The sequence below is a fragment of the Peromyscus eremicus genome, chromosome 7 (genome assembly GCF_949786415.1).
Source record: "Peromyscus eremicus chromosome 7, PerEre_H2_v1, whole genome shotgun sequence".
NCBI lineage: Eukaryota > Metazoa > Chordata > Mammalia > Rodentia > Cricetidae > Peromyscus > Peromyscus eremicus.
Genome location: NC_081422.1, coordinates 40,359,233 through 40,386,062, shown reverse-complemented (window position 1 = coordinate 40,386,062; position 26,830 = coordinate 40,359,233). Strand labels below are relative to the sequence as shown.

General features: G+C 53.8%; 2 protein-coding genes and 1 pseudogene across 3 annotated transcripts; all 3 read left to right on the top strand.

Annotated features, from left to right (window-relative positions):
* The first annotated feature begins 1,048 nt into the window (after nt 1-1,048).
* On the top strand, nt 1,049-18,585 carry Sidt2 (SID1 transmembrane family member 2). 2 transcript variants are annotated; one of them, XM_059267755.1, is made up of 27 exons: nt 1,049-1,455; nt 2,883-3,004; nt 3,425-3,589; nt 3,678-3,723; nt 4,286-4,387; nt 4,481-4,564; nt 6,100-6,199; nt 6,374-6,439; nt 8,121-8,214; nt 8,521-8,573; nt 9,435-9,506; nt 9,673-9,744; nt 9,925-9,987; nt 10,742-10,860; nt 11,212-11,285; nt 11,375-11,441; nt 11,978-12,051; nt 12,196-12,319; nt 13,089-13,206; nt 13,844-13,980; nt 14,208-14,316; nt 14,514-14,590; nt 14,759-14,805; nt 15,044-15,149; nt 15,560-15,670; nt 16,972-17,085; nt 17,176-18,585. In XM_059267755.1, the coding sequence occupies exons 1-27, from the start codon at nt 1,273-1,275 to the stop codon at nt 17,236-17,238; spliced, it is 2,562 nt and encodes an 853-aa protein (XP_059123738.1). In that variant the 5' UTR covers nt 1,049-1,272; the 3' UTR covers nt 17,239-18,585. The 2 variants fall into 2 exon arrangements, with proteins under 2 accessions (XP_059123738.1, XP_059123739.1); XM_059267756.1 differs by lacking the exon at nt 9,925-9,987 and having other exon boundaries at nt 1,050-1,455.
* LOC131915726 (U6 spliceosomal RNA) lies at nt 5,118-5,218 on the top strand (annotated as a pseudogene).
* Nucleotides 18,586-20,723: 2,138 nt separating the features above from the next.
* On the top strand, nt 20,724-26,395 carry Tagln (transgelin). Its single transcript, XM_059267753.1, has 5 exons — nt 20,724-20,856; nt 24,544-24,735; nt 24,841-25,018; nt 25,395-25,497; nt 25,834-26,395. Exons 2-5 carry the CDS (start codon nt 24,556-24,558, stop codon nt 25,976-25,978), a joined length of 606 nt encoding a protein of 201 aa, XP_059123736.1. The 5' UTR covers nt 20,724-20,856; nt 24,544-24,555; the 3' UTR covers nt 25,979-26,395.
* The last annotated feature ends 435 nt before the right edge of the window (nt 26,396-26,830 follow it).

Here is a 26,830-nt window from a genome sequence, read left to right as displayed (position 1 = left end):
AGCTTTCTCAAGATCACGGGGATGCGAATTGCTGCCTGCATATCTTATTTATTCCCAGGACACAGTCCCAGGAGTGGAATGACTGGATTAAAGGGTATAAAGTTCTTTTAAACCTCTAGAAACACAGAGCCAAAATATTTCCTCGAAAAGATTTTGCCAATTGACACTAAAGGTCAGAATCTTTCCTTGGGCTTTGTTAAAACAAACAAACAGGCCTGGCGGTGGTGGTGCACACTTTTAATCCCAGCACTCAGGAGGCAGAGGCAGGTGGATCTCTGTGAGTTTGAGACCAGCCCGGTCTACAGAGTGAGTTCCAGGACAGCCAGGACTACGCAGAGAAACCCTGTCTCAAAAAACCAAAAAAGCAAACAAAAACAGCCTCTGCAGAGAAGCTGGCAGGTTGGAAGACATCCTAGTCCTGGCCACGGTGTGGCCCCCTACAGTGGGAGTGGAGCGGCAACTCAGCCTCCATTCAGAAGGCAGGTGGTTCTTCTGTTTTTATGAACCAGTGAGGAGGGGAAAAAATGAAGCTGGGGTTAAGGGCTTTGGGGGGATTCCCTGCTTGAGCAAAGAGAACAGCTGTCAACAAAACCCAGCACTTGCCTGGGCGCTGTGAATCTCGCCTGTAATGCCAATAATAGGCGATAGAGGCGGGAGGAGGATCAGAAGTTCAAGGCCCTCAAGCTTACACAATAGGTTCCAGGCCGGCCTGGGCTATGTGAGACCCTGACTCAAAAAACAAAAATCGCGGGCCACAAAAACAAGAATCCAACACCCAGTGATCCTTCAGTAAAAAATCCCTCCAGACCCTGGCGGGTCGGCGAAGGAGGCGGCGACGGCAGCGTGGGAAGCAGTTAGGGGCGGCCTGGCCCTTTAAACCCGCGTCGGTTTCTCCTGACGTCAGCGGGCGGGCGCAGCCCCGCTGTTTACCGCGGCGCGGCGCCTGGTGGCCCGGAGTTCTGCGCCGCGTCCGCCGCCCTTAAAGGGCCCGCGTCCGGGAAGCCTCCGGGCCAGGGCCGCCGCCGCCTCCGCTCTCCAGGCGCGAGCGGACGCCGGGTCTCCGGCCGGGCTGGGCCGGGCCGGGGTTGCGGGTCGCGGTGCCGCCCACGCGAGCTGGGGTCCGCGTGAGGCCCAGGAGCGGCTCCAGGGAGGGGACGAGTCCTATCTCAGGCCGGGGTTAAAGTTCTGGTCCCGGTGAGATGCTGGAAGCTGCTGCGGCAGCCGCAACGCGCCCGGTCGCCGTCCTGTTGCCAGTCCCCGTCGCCCCGGGCCATGTTCGCCCGGCGTCTGCCCTTGTGCGTGCTCCTGGTGGTCGCCGTCGAGAGCCACCTGGGGGCTCTGGGGCCCAAGAACGTCTCGCAGAAAGACGCGGAGTTTGAGCGCACCTACGCGGACGACGTCAACAGCGAGCTGCTCAACATCTACACCTTCAACCACACCGTGACCCGCAACCGGGTGAGCGCGGGGCCCCGCTGCCGCAGGGCGACCGAAAAGGTGGACGCCCAGTCCGGCCTTGATGCCACCCCTGCCCTCTCCGCCAGCCTCCGAACCACCCTCCCCTTGCCCAGGCCTCGTCTCCACCAGCTTTCCCTGCAGCTCCAGTTGGGCAGCTTCCCTGCCACCAGCTGTGATCCGGGCAGGTCTACCCTGGCTCTCCCGCTGGAAGCTGTGTGAGGTCGGGGTCAGGGGGAAACTGGCTTCGACCGGGCTTGCTCAGACAACTCCAAATGGGGCCAACTTAGAACCAAGCTCTGTTCCAGCAAGTTGCTGCCACACTTCATAGGGAGGTGAAGGAGGCAGACCTCCTTGCCTCCGAAAGCCAGCTGGCCTTGTAAGTTGACGATGACCGAGATAAGGGCCTCCGCAAGCCAGCCAAGTGGCGAGAGAAAAGGGAGTTTGTTTCAAGCTCAGAACTGTGTCTGACTTACTCATTTCTCCCCAGTAGTGAAAGTCGAAGGCGGGCGTAGCTGGGCCCAGGCAGAGTGCAGCCTGGAGAATACCTGCTGCCTGGCTGTGTGACCTCCTGCCTGGCTCTCTGACTGGGAAGCAGTGGAGTTGAGAATGAGGCATCTGGGGTTTTCTTGGGGATGGAGAGGGGTTTGGTTTCTGGCAGGCCAGGATCTAACATCAGGATCCATTTTCCTGACGTTTGATCTGTCTTCTTTCCATCCAGTATCCAGAGTCATCATCCTAGAAGGAGCTCCTACCTCTTGGGGGAGGAAATGCTACCCTTAGATTTGGTTTCGGCAGCCTAGGAACTAATAACATTCTTGTGATTTGTCACTTATATACCCTCACTGTCCTGTGTGGCTTCACCCACAGCAAGGGGAGGATTAACCCAGAGAGGGAGAATTGACGTTCCAGTGTAAAGTCACTTCCCAGCTTGGCCCTTGGTCAGAAATAGAGATGTAACTTGGATTTCAACACTCTCCCCACCGTTCCTGTTCACCCCTCCCTGCAGGGCTCCGGCCTCCAGATTAGTTGTGGAACCGGAGCTTCTTGCTGGTTTCCTAGTTCCCGAGGAGGAAGATTGAGGACACTTGCTCTCCTCTGTCAGTGTGTGTATATGAGTGTACATGTCCATGTCTGTGCACGTGGGCTATCCTGGAACCGCCTAAGGCCTCTTCTGCAGATGTCTGGGACCTGCTGTTCCACAAACCTGCTTCTTCCAAGAGCAAGCGAGCTTCCGCAAGCCTCACATCCCTCAGTGCCAGCCCCTCCTAGAGACAGGGCTTATTCGCACGCAAGGAGAAGCATAGATGGTATCCTGGCTGCCCAGGATGGATAACCCAGGGCAGAGCAGGGCACGCAGTGTGTAGAGTCATGTGTTCGAGGGACAGTGGGGCCGAGTTTGAGTGAGGGCACTTCCTTGTCATCTGCAGACTGAGGGCGTGCGAGTGTCTGTGAATGTCCTGAACAAGCAGAAAGGGGCGCCTTTGCTGTTCGTTGTCCGCCAGAAAGAGGCCGTTGTGTCCTTCCAGGTGCCCCTAATCCTGCGAGGGCTGTGAGTAGGACCTGGGGATGAAGGGAGGGGTGGCCTAGCCAGGCCTTGCAGGGAGCCTCCCCCGGGAGACCCTTTTGTTCCCCCTCCCCCACCCCCCAGCCCAGGGTCGGGAGGGCCAACTCTGTCAGCCCAGGGCTTGGGAGGTATGGGGACCTGATAGAAAGAGTTGCAGCCTCGCCGGGCGGTGGTGGCGCACGCCTTTAATCCCAGCACTCGGGAGGCAGAGCCAGGCGGATCTCTGTGAGTTCGAGGCCAGCCTGGGCTACCAAGTGAGTCCCAGGAAAGGCGCAAAGCTACACAGAGAAACCCTGTCTCGAAAAACCAAAAAAAAAAAAAAAAAAAAGAAAGAGTTGCAGCCTCATTTCTCAGTCGTGCCAGACTGGCTGGGACTAGTCACACCCTCTCTGTCTTGGACCATAGGTATCAGCGTAAGTACCTCTACCAAAAAGTTGAACGAACTCTGTGTCAGCCCCCCACCAAGAATGAGTCTGAGGTCCAGTTTTTCTATGTGGATGTGTCCACCCTGTCACCAGTCAACACCTCTTACCAGCTCCGGGTCAACCGTGTGGACAATTTTGTACTCAGGTATTCAGGGTGAAATGAGGGGACAATAAAGCCCTAGCCTTCTTCCCAAGATTTGGGGGTGACTGTGGGCTTCTTCTCTGCCTTGTAGGACTGGTGAGCCATTTACCTTCAATACCACTGCAGCCCAGCCCCAGGTAAAATCCCTTGTCAAAAATGGGGGTCTCTTAGCCTGGCGTGGTGGCACACGCCTTTAATCCCAGCATTTGGAAGGCAGAGGCAGGTGGATCTCTTGAGTTCAAAGCCAGCTTGGTCTACATAGTAAGTTCTGAGCCAGCCAGGCTACACAGAAACCCTGTCTCAAGATACCAACAACAAAAAGAAAATTGGGGGAGTCTTGAACATGAGAGCAGGAGCAGTCATGGGGAGTTCTAGAGCCACCATGTTAATCCAGTCTCTGTGGAGGGACTCTTGGAGCTCCTGTATGGACAGCCAGGCAGGGGCAGTGCGGTGATAGGGTCTGGATGCTGTCTTTCCCGCTCGCTCTGCCTCTCAGGCACTGCCCTATGTGTCCAGCTGAGGTTGCAAGAGATTGGCGCTCAGGGTCATGCAGGAGTGGGCTATTCATGGTCAAGGCTCTTCTCCCTGAGTAGCCAAGAAGATTCTGGTACCTCCTTGCAGGAGACTGATCCCTTTTTCGAGGGGCAGAGAGAGCACCCTCCTGAGATGGCACTCTCCCTGCCCTTCCTATGTTCTCAGTACTTCAAATACGAGTTTCCTGATGGTGTGGACTCTGTAATTGTCAAGGTGACTTCTAAGAAGGCCTTCCCTTGTTCAGTCATCTCCATACAGGACGTCCTGGTAAGCTGTCTCTCATGTTCTCTTCACCGGAAAGTAGTTGGGACATTGGAGAAAAGGGACAGGGCCCATCTGCCTATTTCTTCCTCCCTCTAGTGTCCTGTCTATGATCTGGACAACAACGTGGCTTTCATCGGCATGTACCAGACCATGACTAAGAAGGCAGCCATTACCGTGCAGGTAGGAAATGCACAGGACCCGAGAGATGGGGTTGGTGCCCTTCCCACACCCTGTACTTGTCTTTCTGCCCATTCCTGCCTTACACGAGGGCTGCTTAAACTTCTTCCACTGTGACCTTTGTGCTTGAGGAACTTTCCTCCACGGAAACATGTCATTGGCTCTTAATTTTGTTTTTTGTTTTAATCAGCAAGGGATTTTATTCAGAAGTAATGTGAAAGTACAGACCAGATCTTCTTCAAGAGAGCAGCAGAGGTTTACTGAGAAGCGGCGTTCTTATTTTATTATTGTCAGGGTTGAGGGTGCCACTTCGCATAAGTGTATAGTACAAAGTGGCGGAAGCATATTTAGGGCCATTTTAGAAGCTGTGGAGTTCTCACTTTAGCAACACATATACTAAAATTGGAATGGGGGCTGGAGAGAGGTTCAGCAGTTAAGAGCACTGGCTGTTCTTCCAAGAGAACCCAGGTTCAATTCCTAGCACCCACATGGCAGCTCATGACTGTCTGTAAATCTAGTTCCAGGGGATCTGATACCCTCACGCCAATGCACAAAAAATAAAATAAATGAGAAATAAATAAAATTGGAACGGTACAGTGGTTAGCACGGCCCCTGCGAAAAGATAATGCGCAAATTCAAGAAGCATTCCATAATTTTAAAAAAGAAATTGTTGAAAATCTTATCCTAATCCCAAGTCAAAACTCATTGAGTCCTTTAGCAACAGAAAACAGTTTTTTAAACCAAGCATCCTACCTAATCCAATCCAGTCCCAAGTTGTTCTGATTATCCTCACATGCTTGAGAAACGATGGGAGGAAAATACTTAGACGTCTTCTTTTCTGTTTCTAAACCATGATGTTTCTACGAAAGCAGAAAACTTGGGGTATGCCGTAAACACACTGCAGTTCAGAGCATACAATAGTCTAGCGTCCAAGCTGGCTTTCAGACAGTGGTCCTTGGCTTCCTGTGGTGTGATGGCATGCATGGTACAAAGTGCACATGTGTGTTCAGAACCCAGGCTGAGGTGACGTCACCCGATATAGGGGTGAGTGCTTTTAGAAGCACCTTGGATGTAGTATGCATTTGATTTTGAATACTTTTTCATTGTCACACATTCAGCAACCTTTACTGGATTCTTCACCACCCCCATATTCCATTCCTGTGATTTTGGGTTCTCATAGATGTGAGTGGGGCCATCTCTACTGGCTGGTGCCCCAGACAGCCTGTGTGGGCCACGTGCTCATTCATATGTTCACCTGGCTGGAGTGTGGGTACAGGTTTGGGCTCCAACCCTAACTCCACAAAGATAATGGCGGCACCTCTCCTGTGGGTGTATCCGGTGGTAGAGCATCTCCCTGCCATTTGACAGGCCATGTAATTAGACTCTCAGCATCACAGAAACGTGAGAGAGGGGGGTCTTTGCAAGGATTAAGTAAAATTATAAGAAGAGCCTATAGCATCTGGTCCAAAGTTCATAAAAGAAAAAAGTGGTGGCAATGATGATGCTGCTGATCACTGTCTGTCCTTCTCCTCCTCCAGCGTAAAGACTTCCCCAGCAACAGCTTTTATGTGGTAGTGGTGGTAAAGACCGAGGACCAGGCCTGCGGGGGCTCCTTGCCCTTCTACCCTTTTGTGGAAGGTATGTTCTGTGCACTGGCCAGGGACGGCTCAGGCAGACAGACGAGCCTCCGTGGCTGTTGGTGGATCCAATGGACGTGAGTTTGGGGCCCTAGACTCTCTGAGACCAGGTTCCACCAACCCTGGCTAAGTTCCAAGCAACCATTTCTTTTTCACTTTGACATTTTGCTTCCAGATGAGCCAGTGGATCAAGGGCATCGTCAGAAAACCCTATCAGTACTGGTTTCTCAAGCTGTCACATGTAAGTGTGGGTACCTGAGAAAGCTGGACAAACCCCCTGCTTCTCCCTTTCAGATCCAGGAAAGCAAGTGTTCTTTGAATGGTAAGGGTGGCGAGGACACTCCTACCCAGCAGGCACTGGGACAGAAAGGAGTGTTCTGAGCAGGCTTCCAGCCAAAGAAATTCAGAAGGTGGATCCCAGTGAATACGGGACAGGGTCCATGGCCAAACTGAAGAGCAAGTTCTCATGTGCTCCCTGCTACTTAGCAGTGGGATCTCTGTCCCCGTCTCTGTGACAGAAATAATGAAATCTGTCATGTTAGATACACTCAGTTGTGAAGTTTAACCCAGAATGAAGAGTATTGGGCTCCTAGTCAGTGCTCAGCAATGTCTACTGAGTTGTTTTTTTGTTTTTTTTTTTGTTTTGTTTTGTTTTGTTTTGTTTTGTTTTGTTTTGAGACAGGGTTTCTCTGTGTTGTTTTGGTACCTGTCCTGGATCTCACTCTGTAGACCAGGCTGGCCTCGAACTCACAGAGATATGAGTGGGACACATATGAGTCCCACAGAGGTAAGGTGGGACTGCTGGGCTGTTCCTTCCTCTGCAAGGGGCATGGGATCCCAACTGGGATGATCTTGTAGTTGGCTTCAGGGGCAGGCAGGACAGGTACTTGTGGGACCTGTGGTCCATGGGCCATTTCTTTGTAGACTTTAATCTCCCAAATGCTGAGATTAAAGGCGTCCGCCACCGCCACCCGGCGTATACTGAGTTTTTAAATAGGGTTCTTTCTAAATTGGAGAATATAAGATCAAAATAAGGAACTTGGCACAGTGGCATACCCCTCTTTAACCCAGCAGTTGGGAGGTAGAGACAGGAAGATCAGTAGCTCATCCTTGGTTATGTCATGAGTTCAAAGCCAGTTTGAACATGAGACCTTTTCTCAAAAAAACAAAACAAGACAAAACAAAACTGGGGCTGGAGAAATGCTCAGCTGTGAAGAGCACTGGCTGCTTTTTCAGAGGACCCAAGTGCTAATCCACAGCAAGCACATGGCAGCTCCCAACTATCTGTAACTCTAGTTCCAGGGGATCTGATACACTCTCTTGGCCTCCACAGACACCCATGTGATGGTGTGCATACATACATGCAAGCAAGGAACTCACACACAAAAAATAGAAATAAATGCATCTTAAACGAGCAATTATAAACCCAATATACACACTAAGTAAATTAATTAATAAAGAGCAAAATCAAGGATTGTGCTAGAAGGGAGAGCCACCTCTCCTGTGGCTTATTTACTCTGTATTTCTTGAGCCCTCGTGTATGCCAGAACTACAGCTCTTAGGAAGCCCTTAGGTGGGGGCCAGGAGGGCTCTGTAGGCTACTGAGAGTTGGGATGAGCAAAGGACAGGTCACTGTGGAAATGTACAACAGAAAAGACCACCCAGAGGGCACCGTCACTGAGCTGTAGTTTGAAGGTTAGGTCAACATGGAGCTTTCTAGAAGTAGGAGAGAAAGTTCTAGGAAACAACATGAGCAGATGGGCTCAGGCCAGAGTTTGGTGTATTGAGCAATAGCCAGGTCTTTATACTGGCCGGGCCTTGCCTTCAGGGGAGGAGGAGCCAGATCCCAGCAGTCCCTGGGCATCCAGAGGCAGCATGGGAAGGCCTACTGTGTTCTCACCTTCCTGTTTCCCTCCCCATAGCTGAGGCCTACGTTGGTGGGATGCTCTTTTGCCTGGGCATATTTCTCTCCTTCTACCTGCTGACTGTGCTCCTGGCCTGTTGGGAGAACTGGAGGTAAGGTGGGACTGCTGGGCTGTTCCTTCCTCTGCAAGGGGCATGGGATCCCAACTGGAATGATCTTGTAGTTGTCTTCAGGGGCAGGCAGGACAGGTACTTGTGGGACCTGTGGTCCATGGGCCATTTCTTTGTAAACAGGCTCATCTATCATCACTCCTTCCCAAGCTGGGGACACCCCATTACTCCCTGGTGTGGGGGAAACCCAGGATTGAGGAGTTACATGGATAGAGAGGATAGAAGGAAGATTAGCCTAGCCTAGGGTAGGTCCTCATCCTGCCTCAGTTGTCCTCTCCATTCCTGCAGGCAAAGGAAGAAGACTCTGCTAGTGGCCATAGACCGAATCTGCCCAGAAAGTGGTATCTCCAGGGAACGGGGGTGGGCGGATCTGTGGTGGGAAGATGGGGGGCAGGGATGGGGAAGGGAAGGGTCAGAGGAGGGCGGGTCGGTAGCTTCTTTACGTTCAGCCTAGGAGTAACATTTCACAAGCAGGGGTCATGACTCACCCCTCCATAGAGATCCTGGAAAGTTCCCTGTGGTCTGTACTGGTGCCTAGCTACCCTGCCAGCCTGCCTCAGGCAGTGCAGCTCAGTCTCAGTTATTAACTTTCCATTCTCTCTCTTTCTTCCACCCCTTCTCTCTCTGCCTCCCCTCCTGCTTGGACTTCTCTCTCAGCTTCTCTCCTTGGTAAGCTCCAGGTGCTGTGGGCAGAGGAGCTGCTGTCCATGGGGAGGAAGGTGAAGCCTAGGGCTGTCTAGGGGAGGGACTTGGGCACCAGATGTCATTTTCTTCCTTGGTGGCTTAGATGTGTTGTTTCCTTGACCATCCTTCACCTATTTTTTTTTTCTTTTCTTTCTTTCTTTTCTTTAAATTAAAAACTTTTTTAGACAAGATCTCATTCGTAGCGCATGGTAGCCCGAAACTGACTATGTAGTCCAGGCTGGCCTCAGGCACGTAGCGCTCCTCCTCTCTTAGCTAGGCGAGTGGTAGGATTACAGGCATGAGCTCCCATGCCCAGCTTGTCCCCACTCTTAGGACACAGGGAGGCATGTTTGCTTGGAGTGACGTGGTGGTGGGTGAGGTGGGTTGGGGATCTGTGTTCTCTTATTGCTGTCCTGGCTCCTCTGTGGCTGTCTTTCCTCGGTTCTCCCTTCTCTTTTCCCGGGCTGTAGGCTTCCCTTTGCCCACAGGCCTCAGAGGACCTTGACTTCTCATTGCAGGTCACCCTCGGGTCTTGGCCGATTCGTTTCCTGGCAGTGCCCCTTACGAGGGTTACAACTATGGCTCCTTTGGTACGTGTCAAAGTCAGGACTGTATTTGCGCATGCCCAGCCGCAGCTGCTTCTGCTGCCACCTTCTGTTGGCCACGCCCTTGCAGCTCCTGGGGCGCTCTAGAACAGATCTGGAGTCTCGTTCTGAGGTCACTTTCAGCTGCCTCACCACTGATTCCTGCTTGCAGACAATGGTTCCGGATCCACTGACGGGCTGGTCGAAAGCACAGGTTCAGGAGACCTCTCTTACAGTTACCAGGGTGAGTGGACCAAGCAGTGGGGTGTGTGCTACAGGGCTGCTGTTGACTAGGTGAAACTTCCTGGTGGGCGGTTGCCTCTCTGCCAGACGCTGGAACCAGGGAAGGGCTGCTCTTCTGCCCCCTCTTCCTCTCCTTCCTACTTGGCCTCCGTTCCCCTGTAACTTTCCCTTTCCTTTGAAGGGCACGACCAGTTCAAGCGGCGCCTTCCCTCTGGCCAGATGCGGCAGCTGTGCATTGCCATGGGTAGATGTGGGGAGGGGGTAGGGCTGCCCTGCCAATCATTTCCTGCCAGGATGGTCAGTTAATGGAGCTGGCCATCGCTGGGGCCAGAAAGATGCTTAGTGCATGGCTTCCCTATCACGTGCCACCAGTGCCAGCCCACGTGTCTTCTGAGATAGACAGGCACTGGCCACCAGTCAGAGGTCCTCGTTTGCTGTCTTCTTAGCAGGGTCCTCCCTCCCTGGCTTGCTGGCCAAGGGATCCTGGGTGTGGGTGTCACCTTCTGGCCTTTAGGGCTTTGGCCAGGTGAGGTAACAGGAGGAAATGAAGACAGAGGATGGATGCTCTTTCTCAAGCACTTGCCTATATACTAAGACTTTAACCCACGGGTGGCCATGGCGTGTCTTCTCAGAACCCAACAGGACTGGGCACCTTCTAATCTGCATGACTGGCCAAGTTCAATCCCTGTTACTTACGTCTGGGGTCCAGGCAGTGTCCTAGCTGGGAAAGCCCCAGCTCAGGGACCAGAGCCAAGAGTGGAGCAGGGCTGGAGTCACTCCTGTTCGGTGGCCACTGGCAGAGCTGCCCACTGGTTCCCACTGAGTGAGGAGTACCTCTCCTCCCAGCACCTGAGCCACCTGCCCTACCGCTCTGAGCCCTGGCCCACAATTAGCCTCTTCCGCATTGTTGAATAATTCTGACAGTTGCTTCTGGTGGGTGGGGGTAGACCCACTGTTCGGTCCTGCTGGCCCAAGCCCTTTTCCTTTGCCGTTCCTAGACCGCTCCTTTGACCCAGTGGGTACTCGGCCACGATTGGACTCCATGAGCTCTGTGGAAGAGGATGACTATGATACATTGGCCGACATTGATTCAGACAAAAATGTCATTCGCACCAAGGTCTGGCACACACGGCCTGGGCCTGGTCAGGGGGTTCTGAGGAAGGGACTGTGTGGAGGCCTCATCCAGCATATCTCTGTGGCATGTTAGGGGAGCAGAAGGAAAGAGCTGAGCTGGGACAGGCAGGATTGATTCTAGGAGAAATCAGCCTGGCCTCCAGTCCCCTCCAGACTAATTGGGCAAGCCCTCTTGGCCTAATTAGCCACAGAAGTGGGAAGTCCCAGAACCCTGCCCACTGAATTCTGACTTGTCTGAGGGAATCCTACCCTAACCTGTGTGTCTACCCTAACCTGGGTGCCAGGGGTTCCCCCAGGTGCTGGGTAAGTGAGGCTCACCCTTGCTTCTCCTTAGCAATATCTCTGCGTGGCTGATCTGGCACGAAAGGACAAACGTGTTTTGCGGAAAAAGTACCAGATTTACTTCTGGTGAGTGGGCTACACAGGCAGGGACTCCTGTTACTACAGGGCAGCTCCTTGGGTCCTGCCCACCTTACCACGGCCCTCCCGCCCCTCAGGAACATAGCCACCATTGCGGTCTTCTACGCCCTTCCTGTGGTGCAGCTGGTGATCACCTACCAGACGGTGAGAGGACAAGGGTTCGAGCATCTGTGTGTGACTCTGCCTCACCCTGCAGAGCCATTGCTCACAGAGACTGCAGTGAACAGAGGTCATAGGTCAAGCAACAGCTTTCAGATCCAACTTTGAGGCACTAGGCTTCTGAGCATCAGTTTCTCCATCTGCAGATTGGGGACAGAATGAAGCTGGGGTAGGGTCTGCAAAATAGAGGTCACAGGACTTTGTGTGACTTCCCTTCCCTCCCCTTACTGTGAGGCAAGAACTTGAGTTGTCAGTCACATATATAAAGAGGATAATGGTAGGCATCTGTGCCATCTGAAGCATGCGCCACACACACACACACACACACACACACACACACACACACACACACACACACACATACACACACATACTTTGTCAAGGAGCACCAGCCTGGGTACTGTGTATACACGTCAGTCAGCCATACTGTTCATGTTTTGCCGGTTGGACCCAGAGGTGTGTGGCGTGGGCTCCTTGCTGAGTCAGGCATGTTAATAGCTTTGCACCCCTTACACACACAGGTGGTGAATGTCACAGGAAACCAGGACATCTGCTACTACAACTTCCTCTGTGCCCACCCTCTGGGCAACCTCAGGTGGGGATTGTGCTGGCCCAGGGGTGGGGAGGGTAAGCAGCAGTGAGCAGGGGAGGGTGGGGCTTTGTGAAGCCCGCTGGGCAGAAGAAAGGGAAGGATCTGAGGGCCTGAGTGTAAGCTAAGTACCTGTCTTGTCCCTTCTAGCGCTTTCAACAACATCCTCAGCAACCTGGGGTACATCCTGCTGGGGCTGCTCTTCCTTCTCATCATTCTGCAGCGAGAGATCAATCACAACCGGGCCCTGATGCGAAATGACCTCTATGCTCTGGTGAGCCAGACACTGCCCACCAAGGCCTCCACCTGGCAAACTGACCTTGCCTAGTCCAACTCAGCTCTGTCTAGCCTGACCCCGCCATGCCCTGTTCTGCTCTACCTTACCCAAGTTGCCCTGCACTGTCCAGCCCAGATCTGCCTTGCCCTGCCCTGTTCAGGTCCTCCCTGCCTAGATCCTCTGCCTTGCCCAGGTCCTCTCTACCCTGCCCAGGTGCTCCCTGCCCTGCCCAAGTCCTCCCTGCCCTGCCCAAGTCCTCCCTGCCCTGCTCAGGTCCTCCCTGCCCTGCCCAGGTCCTCCCTGCCTTGCCCAGGTCCTCCCTGCCCTGCCCAGGTGCTCCCTGCCCTGCCCAGGTCCTCTCTGCCCTGCTCAGGTGCTCCCTGCCCTGCCCAGGTCCTCCCTATCCTGCCCAGGTCCTCCCAGCCCTGCCCAGGTGCTCCCTGGCCCTGCCCAGATCCTCCCTGCCTTGCCCAAGTCCTCCCTGTCCTGCCCAGGTCCCCCCTGCCCTGCCCTGTCCTACCCTCCCCTGCCCTGCCCACATTTTCCCTACCCTCCCTGCCTTCTGCTCTACACTCCCCACTCTTGCCCTGCCCACCCTTTCCCTGCTCAGCTGTTTTATCCTGCCCTCTCTGCTCCGCCTTACACAACCCACCCTGCACACTCCCCACGTAGCCCAGTCCTTTTCCTCCCCCTCCCCTCGGGTCTCCACTTGGGACCCTTCTCTAACCACCTCACTTACCTCCCTTCCTTCGCTTTCTCCCCACAGGAGTGTGGAATCCCCAAACACTTCGGTCTGTTCTATGCCATGGGCACAGCGCTGATGATGGAGGGGCTGCTTAGTGCTTGTTACCATGTCTGCCCCAACTACACCAACTTCCAGTTTGGTGAGTGCTGCCTCCTTGTCTGGCTGGGCCTCTCCCATCCCAGGTCACCAGCTGGTAGGAAGCTCGGAGGCTGGCTTCTGAGTGCAGCTTCCCATATTAGAAGATGGCCAGCTAAGCCAGGCAGTGGTGGCACACGCCTTTAATCCCAGATCTCTATTATCTGAGAGTTCCAGGACAGTCAGTCAGGGCCATACAGAGAAACCCTGTCTTGAAAAAGCCGATAGATAGATAGATAGATAGATAGATAGATAGATAGATAGATACATACATACATACATACATACATACATACATACATACATACATACATATATAGAAAAAGAGAGAGAGAGAGGATGGTCATCTATCCTGCCTCCTCTCCAGTCATTCCTACAGAAACTCTGAAAAGACAGAATCCTCAGGAAACACTCCCTGACTTCAGGGTGTTCATTCACTAAGACCCTCAAACTAAGTTATCCTTAACCTCAGGGAGCAGCAGACTTTGGCTAACAAGTGGTATGATTCAGGGGCAGGTAAGGGCTGAAGTCCTTGCCCTCCAACTTGCTCATGGCATTCCAAAGCACTCTTTGCGGTCCGGGCTGGAGTTGTGTGTGGCGTCCCTGTGGGTGTCTCTAGCTCACGCCCTGTTCCTGCGCAGACACCTCCTTCATGTACATGATCGCTGGCCTCTGCATGCTGAAGCTGTATCAGAAGCGGCACCCCGACATCAACGCCAGTGCCTACAGCGCATACGCTTGCCTGGCCATCGTCATCTTCTTCTCCGTTCTGGGCGTGGTGAGGGCCTGGGCTACTCTGCATGCCCCACAAGAAAGGCACATGCATACACTCACCCTGTCCTCCGCTGCAGGAGAGGTCCTGCTGCTTCCCTCAGGGGCTGTCCGTGGTCCCTCTATAATGGCAGCCTAACCAAACAGCCTGCCCTAGTAAGGATGCAGGCATAGGATGGCCTGGGAACAGCTACCCTCAGCGCCCCTCACCCCACATTGGGGGCTCCCCCACAGGTTTTTGGCAAAGGGAACACGGCCTTCTGGATCGTCTTCTCAGTCATCCATATCATTTCCACGCTGCTCCTCAGCACACAGCTCTATTACATGGGCCGCTGGAAGCTGGGTGAGGGCATGCCCCGGGCGTATGAGGGTGTGGGGGACCTTGGGTACCTGGACTCACAAGGGACCTTTGATTTCTCCTTGGCTGGAGGAGTCACTGGTGGGAACTGAGAGTCCTCCTTGTGCTCTCTGGGCTGTGCTCTCTGAAGTCCCTGGCTCCTCTCAACCATGGCATTTCAGTACCAGGCCTTCTCATTGCAGACTCGGGGATCTTCCGCCGCATCCTCCACGTGCTCTACACAGACTGCATCCGCCAGTGCAGTGGCCCCCTTTATACGGTACCTGCCCAGCTCCCCATCCCCTTCCTCCTCTGACTCCCCTCCTCCCCGTGGGATCGAGGTGTGTCAGAGAACCCAGGGTAGCGTGGGGTAGGCTGACTTGAGCCTTCTGCCGCTTCTCTCCCTGTCTCTCCCCCTCTCAGTCCCTGTGTCTCTGCTTCCCTCCAGGACCGCATGGTACTTCTGGTCATGGGCAACATTATCAACTGGTCTCTGTGAGTGTGGCCATTGGCTGTGGAGACAGCTGGGGACATAGTCAGCCACTAGCTGACTTAGGGGGCTAGAGACAATTTTGAAGCCTTGGCCACAAAGAATGGGGCTAAAGAGAGAGGTGTTAGTCACTGGGCTTCTGGAACCTTCTGTGAGTCTCTGAACACAGTCCAACATAATGATGAGGCATGGTGGGGTGTGGGCAGAGGTGAGGCCCTCCCCCAGACCCACTCCCTCTTCCAGGGCTGCATATGGACTCATCATGCGCCCCAATGACTTCGCCTCCTACCTGCTGGCGATTGGCATCTGCAACCTGCTGCTTTATTTCGCCTTTTACATCATTATGAAGGTGAACGGGAAGGGTTGAGCTGCCTCAGTTATGGGGCAGTGGGGCACTGAGAGGAAGAGAGCCTCGCTGTCCATGTATCCATGACAGTGAACTTTGGGGGTGGCTTGAGTCTCTTGTATGTACCCCTGGGAGTCACCTGCTGAGCAAGTGCTCTGCCACCAAGCCATGCCCCAGCCTGAGTTCACTGAACCTCTGAGGACTGGTGCCTCCTAGTGGCCTTCCATGTTGTACAGGGCGAGGGAGTGCCCAGCCAGTGCCTTGTTGGCTCAGGGATCTGGGCACGTGGACACCTAGCTCAGGGTGGGTATCAGGTAAAGACAAAGGCTGCCAGCGTGAGACTTCGTTGGGTTCTGTGGTTGAGCCCTGAACATGCGGGAGGGGCCTGGCTGACAGCCGCATGCTTTCCCTAGCTCCGAAGTGGAGAGAGGATAAAGCTCATCCCCCTCCTTTGCATCATCTGCACCTCGGTGGTCTGGGGCTTTGCACTCTTCTTCTTCTTCCAGGGACTCAGCACGTGGCAGGTGAGTAGGCACCTCCAGGCTCTCAAGCCGTGGCAAGTTCTCCCCCTGGGGCCACGCCTTCCTAGTGACTTCTCATTAAAGCCTCCTGATCCACATGCCAGCCTAGAAATGTGGCCTGTTACTTCAAAGGCAGCCGAGTCTCAAAGAGGCCGAGTGACATCCCCCAGGGCATAGAGCCAGTGTGTGGCAGCTGTGGTTTAAAGCCAAACACTTCAGTTTCTCCACTGTCTCAAAGGACACCTGGTGTGCATCAAGCTATAAATCTGTGACAGAACTGAACATGTCTGCTGGGCATGGTGGCGCACACCTTTAATCCCAGCACTCAGGAGACAGAGGCAGGTGGATCTCTGTGAGTTTGAGGCCAGCCTGGGCTACAGAGGGAGTTCCAGGACATCTATGGCCACATAGAGAAACCCGGTCTTGAAAAACAGAACAAAACAAGAACATAACATGGCCTCTGCCTAGACAGTGTTGAATTCACAGTCTGGTTCAAAACAGACACTGCCAGCTCATGTCTGGTTTTTGGTTTGTTTTAAGGCCAAGGATCAAAACTGTGCCCTTGCACATGCTCAGTACATGCTCTGCCACTAAGCTACACCCCCCATAGCTAGGTCATGTTTGAAATGAAAGACAAGGCAAGTCAAGGCAGTGGAGTGTGCAGGAGAGAGGAGGGTGAGGCTTCTGAGTTAGGAGGCCTGGGAGAGCTTCCTGGAGGAGGCAGGCTTTGTGCTTGGCCGTGGTCTCATGGATAGAGCTGTGTAACTCAGGCACTGTCACCTGAGCAGTCACACAGGTTGGAATGACCAAGGCAACTTTGATGTGCAAGAACACACTGATTTCAGAGCTTGGCATAGGCTGTTCCAGACATAGGGTCAGAAAATGTTTGTGGCACAGAGGTGGGTAGAGCAGAGGGTCTGGAGTGTCAGCCATGGCCACTGTTGTCTGGGAGCAGAGCATGGTCTGGTATAGTACTTGGGGCAGAACCACCTGAGGTCACTTGAGAGCGAGGCCAAGCCCCGGCAGGCAGTGAGCTGGGGCTTCTGGGCCCACCTGGTTTTCTCAGTGGAAGCTGTGGTAATCCCAGCCGCCTGCCATGTCTGACGGGTGGGGTGAAGCAGAGAGCGGAATTGGTGTATTTGGGAAAAGCCATTGTTAGCCATGGAGGGTGAGAGTAAGGCATGAGTCGGAGCAGAGTGCTTCCTGTCAGGGACAAGGGGGTGCCATGGAGTGGGTTGGAGTGGGTTTGGACCTGGCCTTGCCAAAGCAGAGTTAGTAGGCTGCTGGCCCTGTCCCTCTGCCAGAAAACCCCCGCCGAGTCCAGAGAGCACAACCGTGACTGCATCCTCCTTGACTTCTTTGACGATCACGACATCTGGCACTTCCTGTCCTCCATTGCCATGTTTGGGTCCTTCCTGGTATGTGGAATGTGCCTGGCCTGAGGGCAGAGGGGGCGGTAGAGCAGACGGCCCCTCCGTCCCTGTGCCTGACCCTCTGTCCACCCTTAGGTTTTGCTGACATTGGATGACGACTTAGACACAGTGCAGCGGGACAAGATCTATGTCTTCTAGCAGCGTCCTAGGACCCAGGCTTCACCTCATGGGGCCCGAGCGCCTCCGCATCACCTGCCAGGTGCCACCATAGCACCAAGGGTGTGAGTCCCAGCTGTGCTGCCCAGCACTGGATGGCGTGGCAGGACTTGGAGATTCCAGCCCAGGCCTGACTCAGGACAGTTGCCCGTGGCATCGAGCCTTGCAGCCGCCTCTGCTGAGGAAGAGGCCTGCCCCCATTCCCCAGACACTGGCCAAATTGCTGCTTTCTCTCTCAGTGTTGGGTTCTCCTCAGGACCCTTGTCCGTCCATCTGTCCTGTCTATCCAGTGGCTCCTCCGTTTGTCCCTGTGGCGAAGGAAGGTGGGAGGACAATGCCCTAGCCCATTTCAGGCCTTGCCTTCTCCCCAGCCCCCCCTCCTCTCAGCCTAGGACCCACAGACCGCCCTTCCTCCCATGCTCTGCTCCAGGACTCTAGTCTGGTGCCTGATTCTCTGTCCAGCACCAGGACCCTAGTTCTCTGGGTCTACAGCTGGCTGCTATCACTGCCCACTCTGGCCTGCCAGGAGGGATGCAGGTAGGAGACATTGGGGGCTGGCCAGCTGGTGCCAGGTTTATGGTGCTAAGGCCTGCAAGGGCCTAGGTACGACCCTCCTCCCTCGGACCTGTGCTTGGAGCTGGCTCTTGAGCAGTTAGTCAGTTCAGTTTGAGTCTGATCTGGGGGGCTGAATTCAGAGGTCATGTCCTGATCCCACCAGCCAGCAGAATGATGCCAGCACCAGGGTTGGTGGGAAGTGGCAACTCACTGTCCCCTTCTGCACCCACAGTCCTGCCAAGCCCCGGCTGGGGGCCCCTCAGTGCCATTGACACTGCCCAAGAATGTACAGAGGCCATGGAGGAACGGTGCCAAGCACACAGCCCCCTTTTGCCTCTTTCACGGGAGCAGGAGCCTCAGTGCCTGTTTTAGAGAGGAGGGGGGGGGGGGCATGCCAGCTCCCTGTATGTCCCTGGCCCTGCCTCACTACAGGACTCAGGGCTGGCTTCTGAGTTTCCGTCCAGTATTTAGCCAAGTTCTGTGTTAGTCACATGGGCCCAAGAGCCTTGGTGTTTACATGGAGTCACCCAGCTCTGGGCCCTGGCCACTCTGGTCCTTGGCTCTGTTTCACTCCACTGAGTCCATTCCAGATGCCAAGGGGGTTGGGGTCCAGGAATGTATTTCGTTCTCTCCACCATGTTTTTATAGCTCTTGGGCTGGGAGAAGAGGCAGGTCTGGGTCTTTGTTTCAGAGCTCTGTTCTGTGTCTCCATGCTATGGTTGCAATTCTGTTTCTATGAATGAGTGCATTCAATAAAGACAACCAGACCTGGGATCTGGGCTCTTCCTCGTTTGTTGGCTGGTACAGGAGCCTCCCTGTCTCGTTTCTGTGCATGGCTGCACTGGAAACTGCGGTTCCTGGATTCCACCAGGGTTTTTCCTCAGCCTCAGGCCACCTGTTAATTCTGTAAACATTTGACTCTACCCTGCACCGAGCACTGTGCCAAGAGGAGCAAGGTACTGAAAATGTCTGTATCTTCACCCTGTGATAGCCTTCACCTGGCACACACACCTGCCTCTGCCCACTGGGTAGAGGGCAGCATCCCTCCCAACCAGCTAGGCAGATGGATATCCAGGCTGAGCCCATAAATGTGCCTGAGGTGGGCAAAGAGCTTGCAGACCAAGGTTTTAAAGACTGTTCGGACCGGGTGGTGGTGATGCCTGCCTTTAATCCCAGCACTTGGGGCAGAGGTAGGTGGATCTCTGAGTTTGATGCCAGCCTGGTGAACAGAGGCACGGCTCCCCAAAGAAACCCTGTATTGAAACAAAAAGGCTGTTCAGGAATGACCATCTGGATGGCAAACAGAATCCAAGAGGAGGGAGTTCTTATTTAGACTTCAGCAAAAGAGGATGGGATTTGGGATCTGGTGAATTCAGGACTAACTAGTGTCCAGGAGACCCCTGGATGGCAAGTTTGGTCTTCTCTGCAGGAGCTTCCTGTTTATGATCTTCAGACGCCACTGGGGGGTGCTGTAGCTCTGTGTACTGTGCTCCCAGCTCAAGTCAGCCAGGTTGGCTGTAGGAGGCGGAGCTTCCAAGGCGGAGCCTCCCCGGGCTGCTGCTAGTTTTGGGGGAGGCTAGCTCACTCAGCCTGAGGATCCTTCCCCCTCCCCCTTCTCCTCCATCCCTTTCCTGAAATTCCCAGAATTAGGGGCGGAACACAGAGTCTTCTTACCTTTTAAAAAATTACATTTAGGGGCTGGAGAGATGGCTCAGTGGTTAAGAGCACCGACTGACCTTCCAGAGAACCCGGGGTTCAATTCCCAGCACCCACATGGCAGCTAACAACTGTATAACTCCCAAGATCTGACACCCTGCACATAATAAAATAATAAAAAATTACATTTATTTATGGAGTCTGTGTGTCTGTGTGTGGCATAGTGCACGGGAGGTCAGAGAAGAGCTGGTTCTCTGTTTCCACCATGTGGGTTCTGGGGATTGAACTCAGATCATCAGGGTTGACAGCAAATGTCTTTAACCACTGAGCGTCCCGTCCTGTCCCGTCCCGTCCCGTCGTCTCCACCCCGACCCCAGTCTTCCCATCCTTTCCCTGTCCCTTCTCAAGACTGCTGGAGCCAGGTACAAGCAAGATGTGCTAGAGGATCCTTTCTGGGATGATAGAATCTCCCAAGACAGGCTCTCTTGAGGGGAGGGAGGGGTGTTTAAGGCTGTGTCTCCACAGCCTTAAACACCCCTCCATTTCACTGCTCTGGATGGGGCCAGGGCTGACTTGCTGCTGAGCTCTCAAATCCCACCCCCTAGTGAAGCCGCTTACTCCAGCTGGGAGCTCTCCCCACCCTGAGCAGGGTAAGTGCAGCTGAGAGAGGGTGTGACATCCTCTGCAGCTCCCACACCAGTGGGCAGGAGTACCCAGGTTCTGTCACTCAGTGGCCTTGGGAAGGCCATCTGAACCTCGGTTTTCTCAACTGTCAAATGGGGTGGTAGCTCCAACCTCGACTGTGAAAGGAAGGCATTTGCATAGTGCAGCCAATCCGCAGTCAAAACTAGTTTCCACATTAACTGGAATTTAAAGCCCTGGAAGAGGGTGGTTTGTTTGTCCCCTGCAAATCTGGGGGATCCCTAGCCCCCTGGGGCGTCCCTCTTCAGGGCCAGACTCTTTAGAGTACCTCTGCCTTTCACTCTGGTTGGACAGAGAGCTGAGAAGAGCAGACCCAAGTCGGGGTAGCAAGGAAGGCTTTCAGGGTCCTGCCCATAAAAGGCTTTTCCCGCCACTTTCAGCACCGCCCCGCCCCGGCTGCGCAGCATCTCCAAAGCACGCAGGGAATGTCTCTGGCTGCCCCCGACAGACTGCTCCAACTTGGTGTCTTTCCCCAAATATGGAGCCTGTGTGGAGTGAGTGGGGCAGCCGGGGGTGGGGAGCCCAGTGGGCTTCCTTGGGCAGGGAGGGGCGCTAGCGGGCCGGCTGAGGGGTGACATCACTGCCTCAGCACCCTTTAAACCCCTCACCCAGCCGGCGCCCCAGCCCGTCTGCCCCAGCCCAGGCACTGACACTGCTCTCCTTCAAGCCCAAGAACGACCAAGCCTTGTAAGTGCAAGTGAGGAGGAGCAGCAGGGGATGTGTGTCATCAGACAGGGCTGGGGTCTCAGCTGGGGCTCCCCTAATCTCCTCTAGCTTGCTGGGTGGAATTGGGTCCCCAGAGTCCTTTATCTGTTTTAAACTAGTCAAAAAGTCTAGCTAAAATGCCAGGGTGACTTGGCTGGGGTGAGGGGTGGGGGGAATCAATGGGGAAAATTAGTGGGGTGAAAGGGAGACTCCTGTTTCAGCAGCTGGGCCTGCTCCATCTCAGGATGTCCCAGAAGGTGAGTTTGCTTGTTTTGGTGAGCAGCGGCCCACTGCTGGTCCCCAGGGCTTGTGCAGCCTAGAGGAGCCAGAGATAGCTCCTGCGACAGTGGAGGACTGAAGAAGATTTTTGGTTATTTGTTAGTAGTGCTGGGGATCAATCCAGGGTACCATGCATGCCAGGCATGTACTCTACCACTGAGCGACACCCCTAACCCCACAGAAGTTAAATACTTCAGAAGAGGCAGAGATAGCCTGCTTTCCCATGGGCAGCTCTATCCACTGCAGGCAGAGGGTGACAGGTGGAGGAGCCTTGGAGCTCTGTCTGGGCAGGTCTGGGACCCCTGGTCTTTCCCAAGGGGCTTGGTGGTTCTGCTTGGGGCTATTTAAAGGGTGGCAGTGAGATGCTGGCACACCTATGCAATCGGACTGCTCTCCTGGGTCCCTGGGGTTTAGGTGTGCCCTCTCGGGGATGCAGAAATACTTACTCCTACTGCTGTATTGTGGTGATGAAGGTTGGGGTACTGCAGCCAGATACACCCCTGGTTCTGCTTATTCTTCCGGGCACCTGCTAGTTGCAGGCCCCTTTCCACTGCCTACTCTCCCCTCGCACCTGCCAGAGAAAAAGAGGGCCTGGCAGGAGCCATAGCCACAGGCATCTAAGGTGAGCCTCATGCAGGTGTTCTGTACTGTGGCCTCTGTCGAGAAATACCCGGATGGGCTGCCAAACCCCAGTCTTCCCCCCAGTGCCTCCAAGAGGAGAACTTGAAGGGTTTTTTTCTTCTCTTCTCAGTGTTTTTTAGTTATATAAGTGATGGGTTTCATTATGGCATTTGTTCCCATATATATCATTTATTTTATTCTTACTTGCTTTCCTGTCTTCACCTGACCTCTTCTCCTCAAAGGGACTTCTTGGGACTTTCTACTTCAGACTCTCCACCAGGAGAGACAGGGAAGAAGGGCGGTGAGGGGTGGGATTGAGTGGGGACACATGTAATCCTGAGCCCTGACCCAAACTTACAGATGTCAGGGTTGCAGTGTGTGCATTGTGGCTAGGGCTTGTTCTTGGACCTGTCTGTTCAGAACTTCCTGGAGACTGACAAGTGCATGTAGGGACACTCTTCTCCCATGCTTTCCTCTAGTGCCCAGCCTGTGTAGGTGGCGGGGGTGAGGCCCAGCCTGTGTAGGAGGCGGGTGAGGATACAGACTGGGTAGGGAATGGATGGAAACTGTCAGGCGCATGTACCTGGCTGGAATGGGGTGATGGGAGAGAGACCGGCTGAGTGGAGGCCTGGAGGAAGGAGGGCTGCAATCACCCGGCTCCCTTTGCTTTGTGACCTTTGTGGTTCTTTGTCCCAGCAGTTCCTGGAGAGGAGCAGGACACACAGTGGGGGGTGCGAGGGACAGAGCTGTTTACCACTTCCCAACAGAAACCAGGCCTTAAAGTCCTCCAACCCCAGCTGAAAGACCTGCTCAGGAGGCCATGTCTTCTGGGAGGACCCCCCCCCACTCCGTCTCAGGGAAGTGAGGGGCTCTGTGGCTGGTATTTGGATGAGGTCTTCTGGTTTTCTTTTTCTCTCAAACATGGTGATGGACTCAGGGGATGCCTCGGAGAAGGTAGCCAGGGAGCAGATCAGTTTGCTGTGTAAACTCACTGGTTAAAGCACCCCCCACCCACCCACACCATCTCAAAGAGCTCTCTCTGTTAAGCTCCAGGCAGTGTGTGATGTAGTTCGCAGACTGTACCTTCCCAGCTCTGAGTAGACTGTTAGCCCCACTTCACAACCGGGGAACTCATAACTTAGAAGGGGAAAGACGGCGGCAAGATGTCCAGAGTTTGACGGCTGGCCTGGGCCCGAAGCTCTGTGATAACATTGCTCCCCACCACCTTCCGGGGGGGGGGGGGATGGGGAAAGGGTCTCAACTTGCATGGGAAGGAGGTGAGAGGTCGGCCAATTACTCTATGTTCATACAATTTTCCTCCCAACCTATATCCTCTCTGAAGCCAGGGGTTGGCTTGGAAAGCTTTTTAGACACTGTAACAGATGGCATCTCACTTAGGGTGTCCCCTGTTGACAGGGTCTGGCTCCAGCCATGACTACTGTATCTGTCCAGGGACCAGCCTGCCTGCTCTGATCCTGCAGCTTTCCTCCTTCTCCATGCCTGGTCCTCAGTGCTGCCAGGCACTGGCCTCTGGGGCAGTAGCTGACATGAAGGGCAGGCTTCCCATGCTCTGGCTGGCAGATTCTTGGCCCTGGGATAGCCTGGGAGTATTCTGACTGCACAGTTCTTCTAACTACTGCAACAGCCAGAGCTGGCCGACATGGGCACACCAGTGCTCTTTCATGTGAATCTCCCTGAGAACGCAGCTGCTTTGTGAGAACCCTTGGACTTCGGAGGCCTTACCAGGTGGTTTTGGCAGATGCAGTATAGGAGATGAACTTTGCTCTTCCAGCTTCTGGGTCAGAGGGTAAAGACTTGGTGGCAACTGATAACTAAACAAAGATACCTGCTGGCTTAATTTGGGGAGGTGGGGGGCGGGGGACAATGTGCCTTCTGGAAGGCTTCTCTAGTGCGTTTCTGGCTAGTCTTGGCAAAGAATGCATTAGCTAGGCAGACCAGGTAATGTGGGAGCTTTAAGTTCAGCTACTCCAAAGGCTAAGGTAGGAGTATCCTAAATTCAAGATCAGCCTGTTGGCCTGAGACATTGCCTCAAAACTATGAAACAAGCCTAGCATTGGTGGTGCATGCCTGCCTTTAATCCCAGCACTCGGGAGGCAGAGGCAGGTGGACTTCTGTGAGTTCGAGCCTAGCCTGGTCTACAGAGTTCCAGGACAGCTGGGGCTACACAGTGAAACCCTGTCTTGAGAAAAAACAAAAACAAAACCATAAAACAAAGAGAAGGCTGAGGACAGAGCTTAGCAGTACAGACTTCCCTCTCAAATATGAAGTCCTGGGTTCCATCCTGTACTGAAAAAAGAAAGAAAGCAATGAGGAAAGTGGGAGGAAGAAGGAGAGGGAAGGCTGGCTCTAGGCCAGGGTTGTCAAAATAGTCCATAGGCCAGTGCAGCCTGCTGTTTGTTTTTATTGACAAAATTTTATTGGCACACACTGGTTATGTATCATCTAGGCTGTTTTCACACAATCGTAGAGGCCATATGGCCTGCAAATTCTAAAATATTTTCTCTCTGGTCTTTTACATAAACGGTTGACAGACCCTTGCTCTAGCTGGCCAAATAGCTAAGATCTTGTTTCTTGAGGTTCAGGTTCAGAGAGGCCTTTGCAGTAAGTGGACGAACCTGGTCTAGCTAAGTAGTGTGATGGTGTCTAGGGTGGCTGGGAACCCCTCACTGAGCTCAAGGCCTGCTTAGCTCAAGTGAAGCAAAGCTATTCCCTGACCCTTTGTTCTCTCTTCTCCACTGTCTGCTTCAGCTCTGCCCCAACATGGCCAACAAGGGCCCATCCTATGGCATGAGCCGTGAAGTGCAGTCCAAAATCGAGAAGAAGTATGACGAGGAGTTGGAGGAGCGACTGGTGGAGTGGATTGTAATGCAGGTTGGCCCTGATGTGGGCCGCCCAGATCGTGGGCGTCTGGGCTTCCAAGTGTGGCTGAAGAATGGCATGGTGAGTGGCACCCTGTGAAGGGGGTCTGGGGATGTGTGTGCCACCCTGTAAGCTGTGGGGCAGACCCCCTGAGCTGAGTGTCCAGCTGTGTTCTGTGCCTGGCAGATTCTGAGCAAGCTGGTGAACAGCCTGTATCCTGACGGATCCAAGCCAGTGAAGGTGCCTGAGAATCCACCTTCCATGGTCTTCAAACAGATGGAGCAGGTAGCTCAATTCTTGAAGGCAGCTGAGGACTATGGAGTCACCAAGACTGACATGTTCCAGACTGTTGACCTCTTTGAAGGTACAGAGGAAAAGGGCTGGAGCCAGTGGGCCACTGGAGAGCAGGATTCTCAGGCAGGGAGAGGGAATATCAAAAGATGTCACAACCAGCTCTGTTGGTGTGCGCATAGCTGGAACAGTATGTGCCGAGAGCACGTAACAGGCAGACCAGCTCAGTGGTCCAGCATTTTCCTAGTATGCACCATGGCCTGTGCTGGATCCTAGAACTGTACACATATAGAAAATATACCACACCACACTCAAAAGGGTTTAGTGTAGGGTCTCCTGAAACCTCTTTGGATCTGGGGATACTTGCTCTTGGTTTGACCATTTTTGAGTCAGGGGCAGACCTTGCCTATATGGTCCTGAAATTGGTTTCCTGGCCACTCTTCTCATAGGCAAAGACATGGCAGCAGTGCAGAGGACTCTAATGGCATTGGGCAGCTTGGCTGTGACCAAGAACGATGGACACTACCGTGGAGATCCCAACTGGTTTATGAAGTATGTGGCCATTGGGTCCCTGTTCCCAAGCTTGGGTCTCTTTGTGAGGTGGGGGTGGCTTGGGCTGGTCAGCCACAGTAAAGATCAGGTTTAGCAGAGCCAGGAAGGCCCCAAGTAAGGCCTTGGACTGGGGGAAACGGGGCCTCACTTCTGGACTCATGCCTTTTACCAGCATGTGCTCCAGCAGGCTCCCTAACTCCTGGCATCAGCCAAACTCAGGAAAGAAAGAGAAGACAAATGGGAAGGGAATGGGCTCAACAAGGAAGCGACAGGGATCAGAAAACAGTTGGAGAACACTAAGTCCTTGAAGTCTGATCCTGGTTCCTCTTCTTTTAGGAAAGCCCAGGAGCATAAGAGGGAGTTCACAGAGAGTCAACTGCAGGAGGGGAAGCACGTTATTGGCCTTCAGATGGGCAGCAACAGAGGGGCCTCACAGGCTGGCATGACAGGCTATGGACGACCCCGGCAGATCATCAGTTAGAAGAGGAAGGCCAGCTCTGAGTCTGCCTTTCCCAGATACCTGGCTGCAGTGTCCTGCTTAGCCTGCCTCACCCACGCCTATGTAGGTTATTAGTCCGGACAGCTCCGAGGCTGTCGCTGGGCAAAGATGACTGCACATGGGCAGCCCCACCTATCCCCAGCCTCAGCCCAGCTTCTAACCCCAGAGCCACCACCCCTGGCCCTGTTCCCAGCTGCACCCCCACCTCTACTGTCTCTCCCATCCTGGAGTAGGCAGGGAGAAGTGGGCTGGGGTAGTCTGGGGGTCAGCCAGCCCACTGTCCTTGGTAGCAAATGCCCTTTGAAGGAGACCCAGCCCAGCCTCTCCATCATTTCCTGGAATATTTTTTGGGTTGAAATTCAAAAAGGAAAAAAATATATATACATCCATCTTTTCTCAGGCCTGGCTGGCAGTCTGATTCGTTTAGTTACCCCTGTTACTATTTCAGGAGCCCTGAGCAGGGGGCGGGGGGCACCCGGGGCTCATGGGTTCCTGGCCACTGTCTTCTGGATGACTTTTCAGGCCCCACAGACCCAGAGGTTCGGAGGAAGTGAGCTGTGGGGAACAGGAGTGATCTGCCACCTGCAATAGCTTTGGGAGGCAGAAGGGAGGAAAAGTGGGAAGTGGTGGAATTGTTTGGATTTTTATACTTCTGGTTTTTATTTTGGAAAAGCTGTGCAGAAAAAAATTCAACAAAATGTTGCTGTGAAAAGTAAAAATCAAATCTTAAGCATTAAAAAATTCAGATTAACAATCAGCTCAGAAGATGGGAAGGGGAGAAGGCCAAGAATGGAGGAAAAGTCAGGCTGTAGACAGCTGGCCTTGGAAATGAAG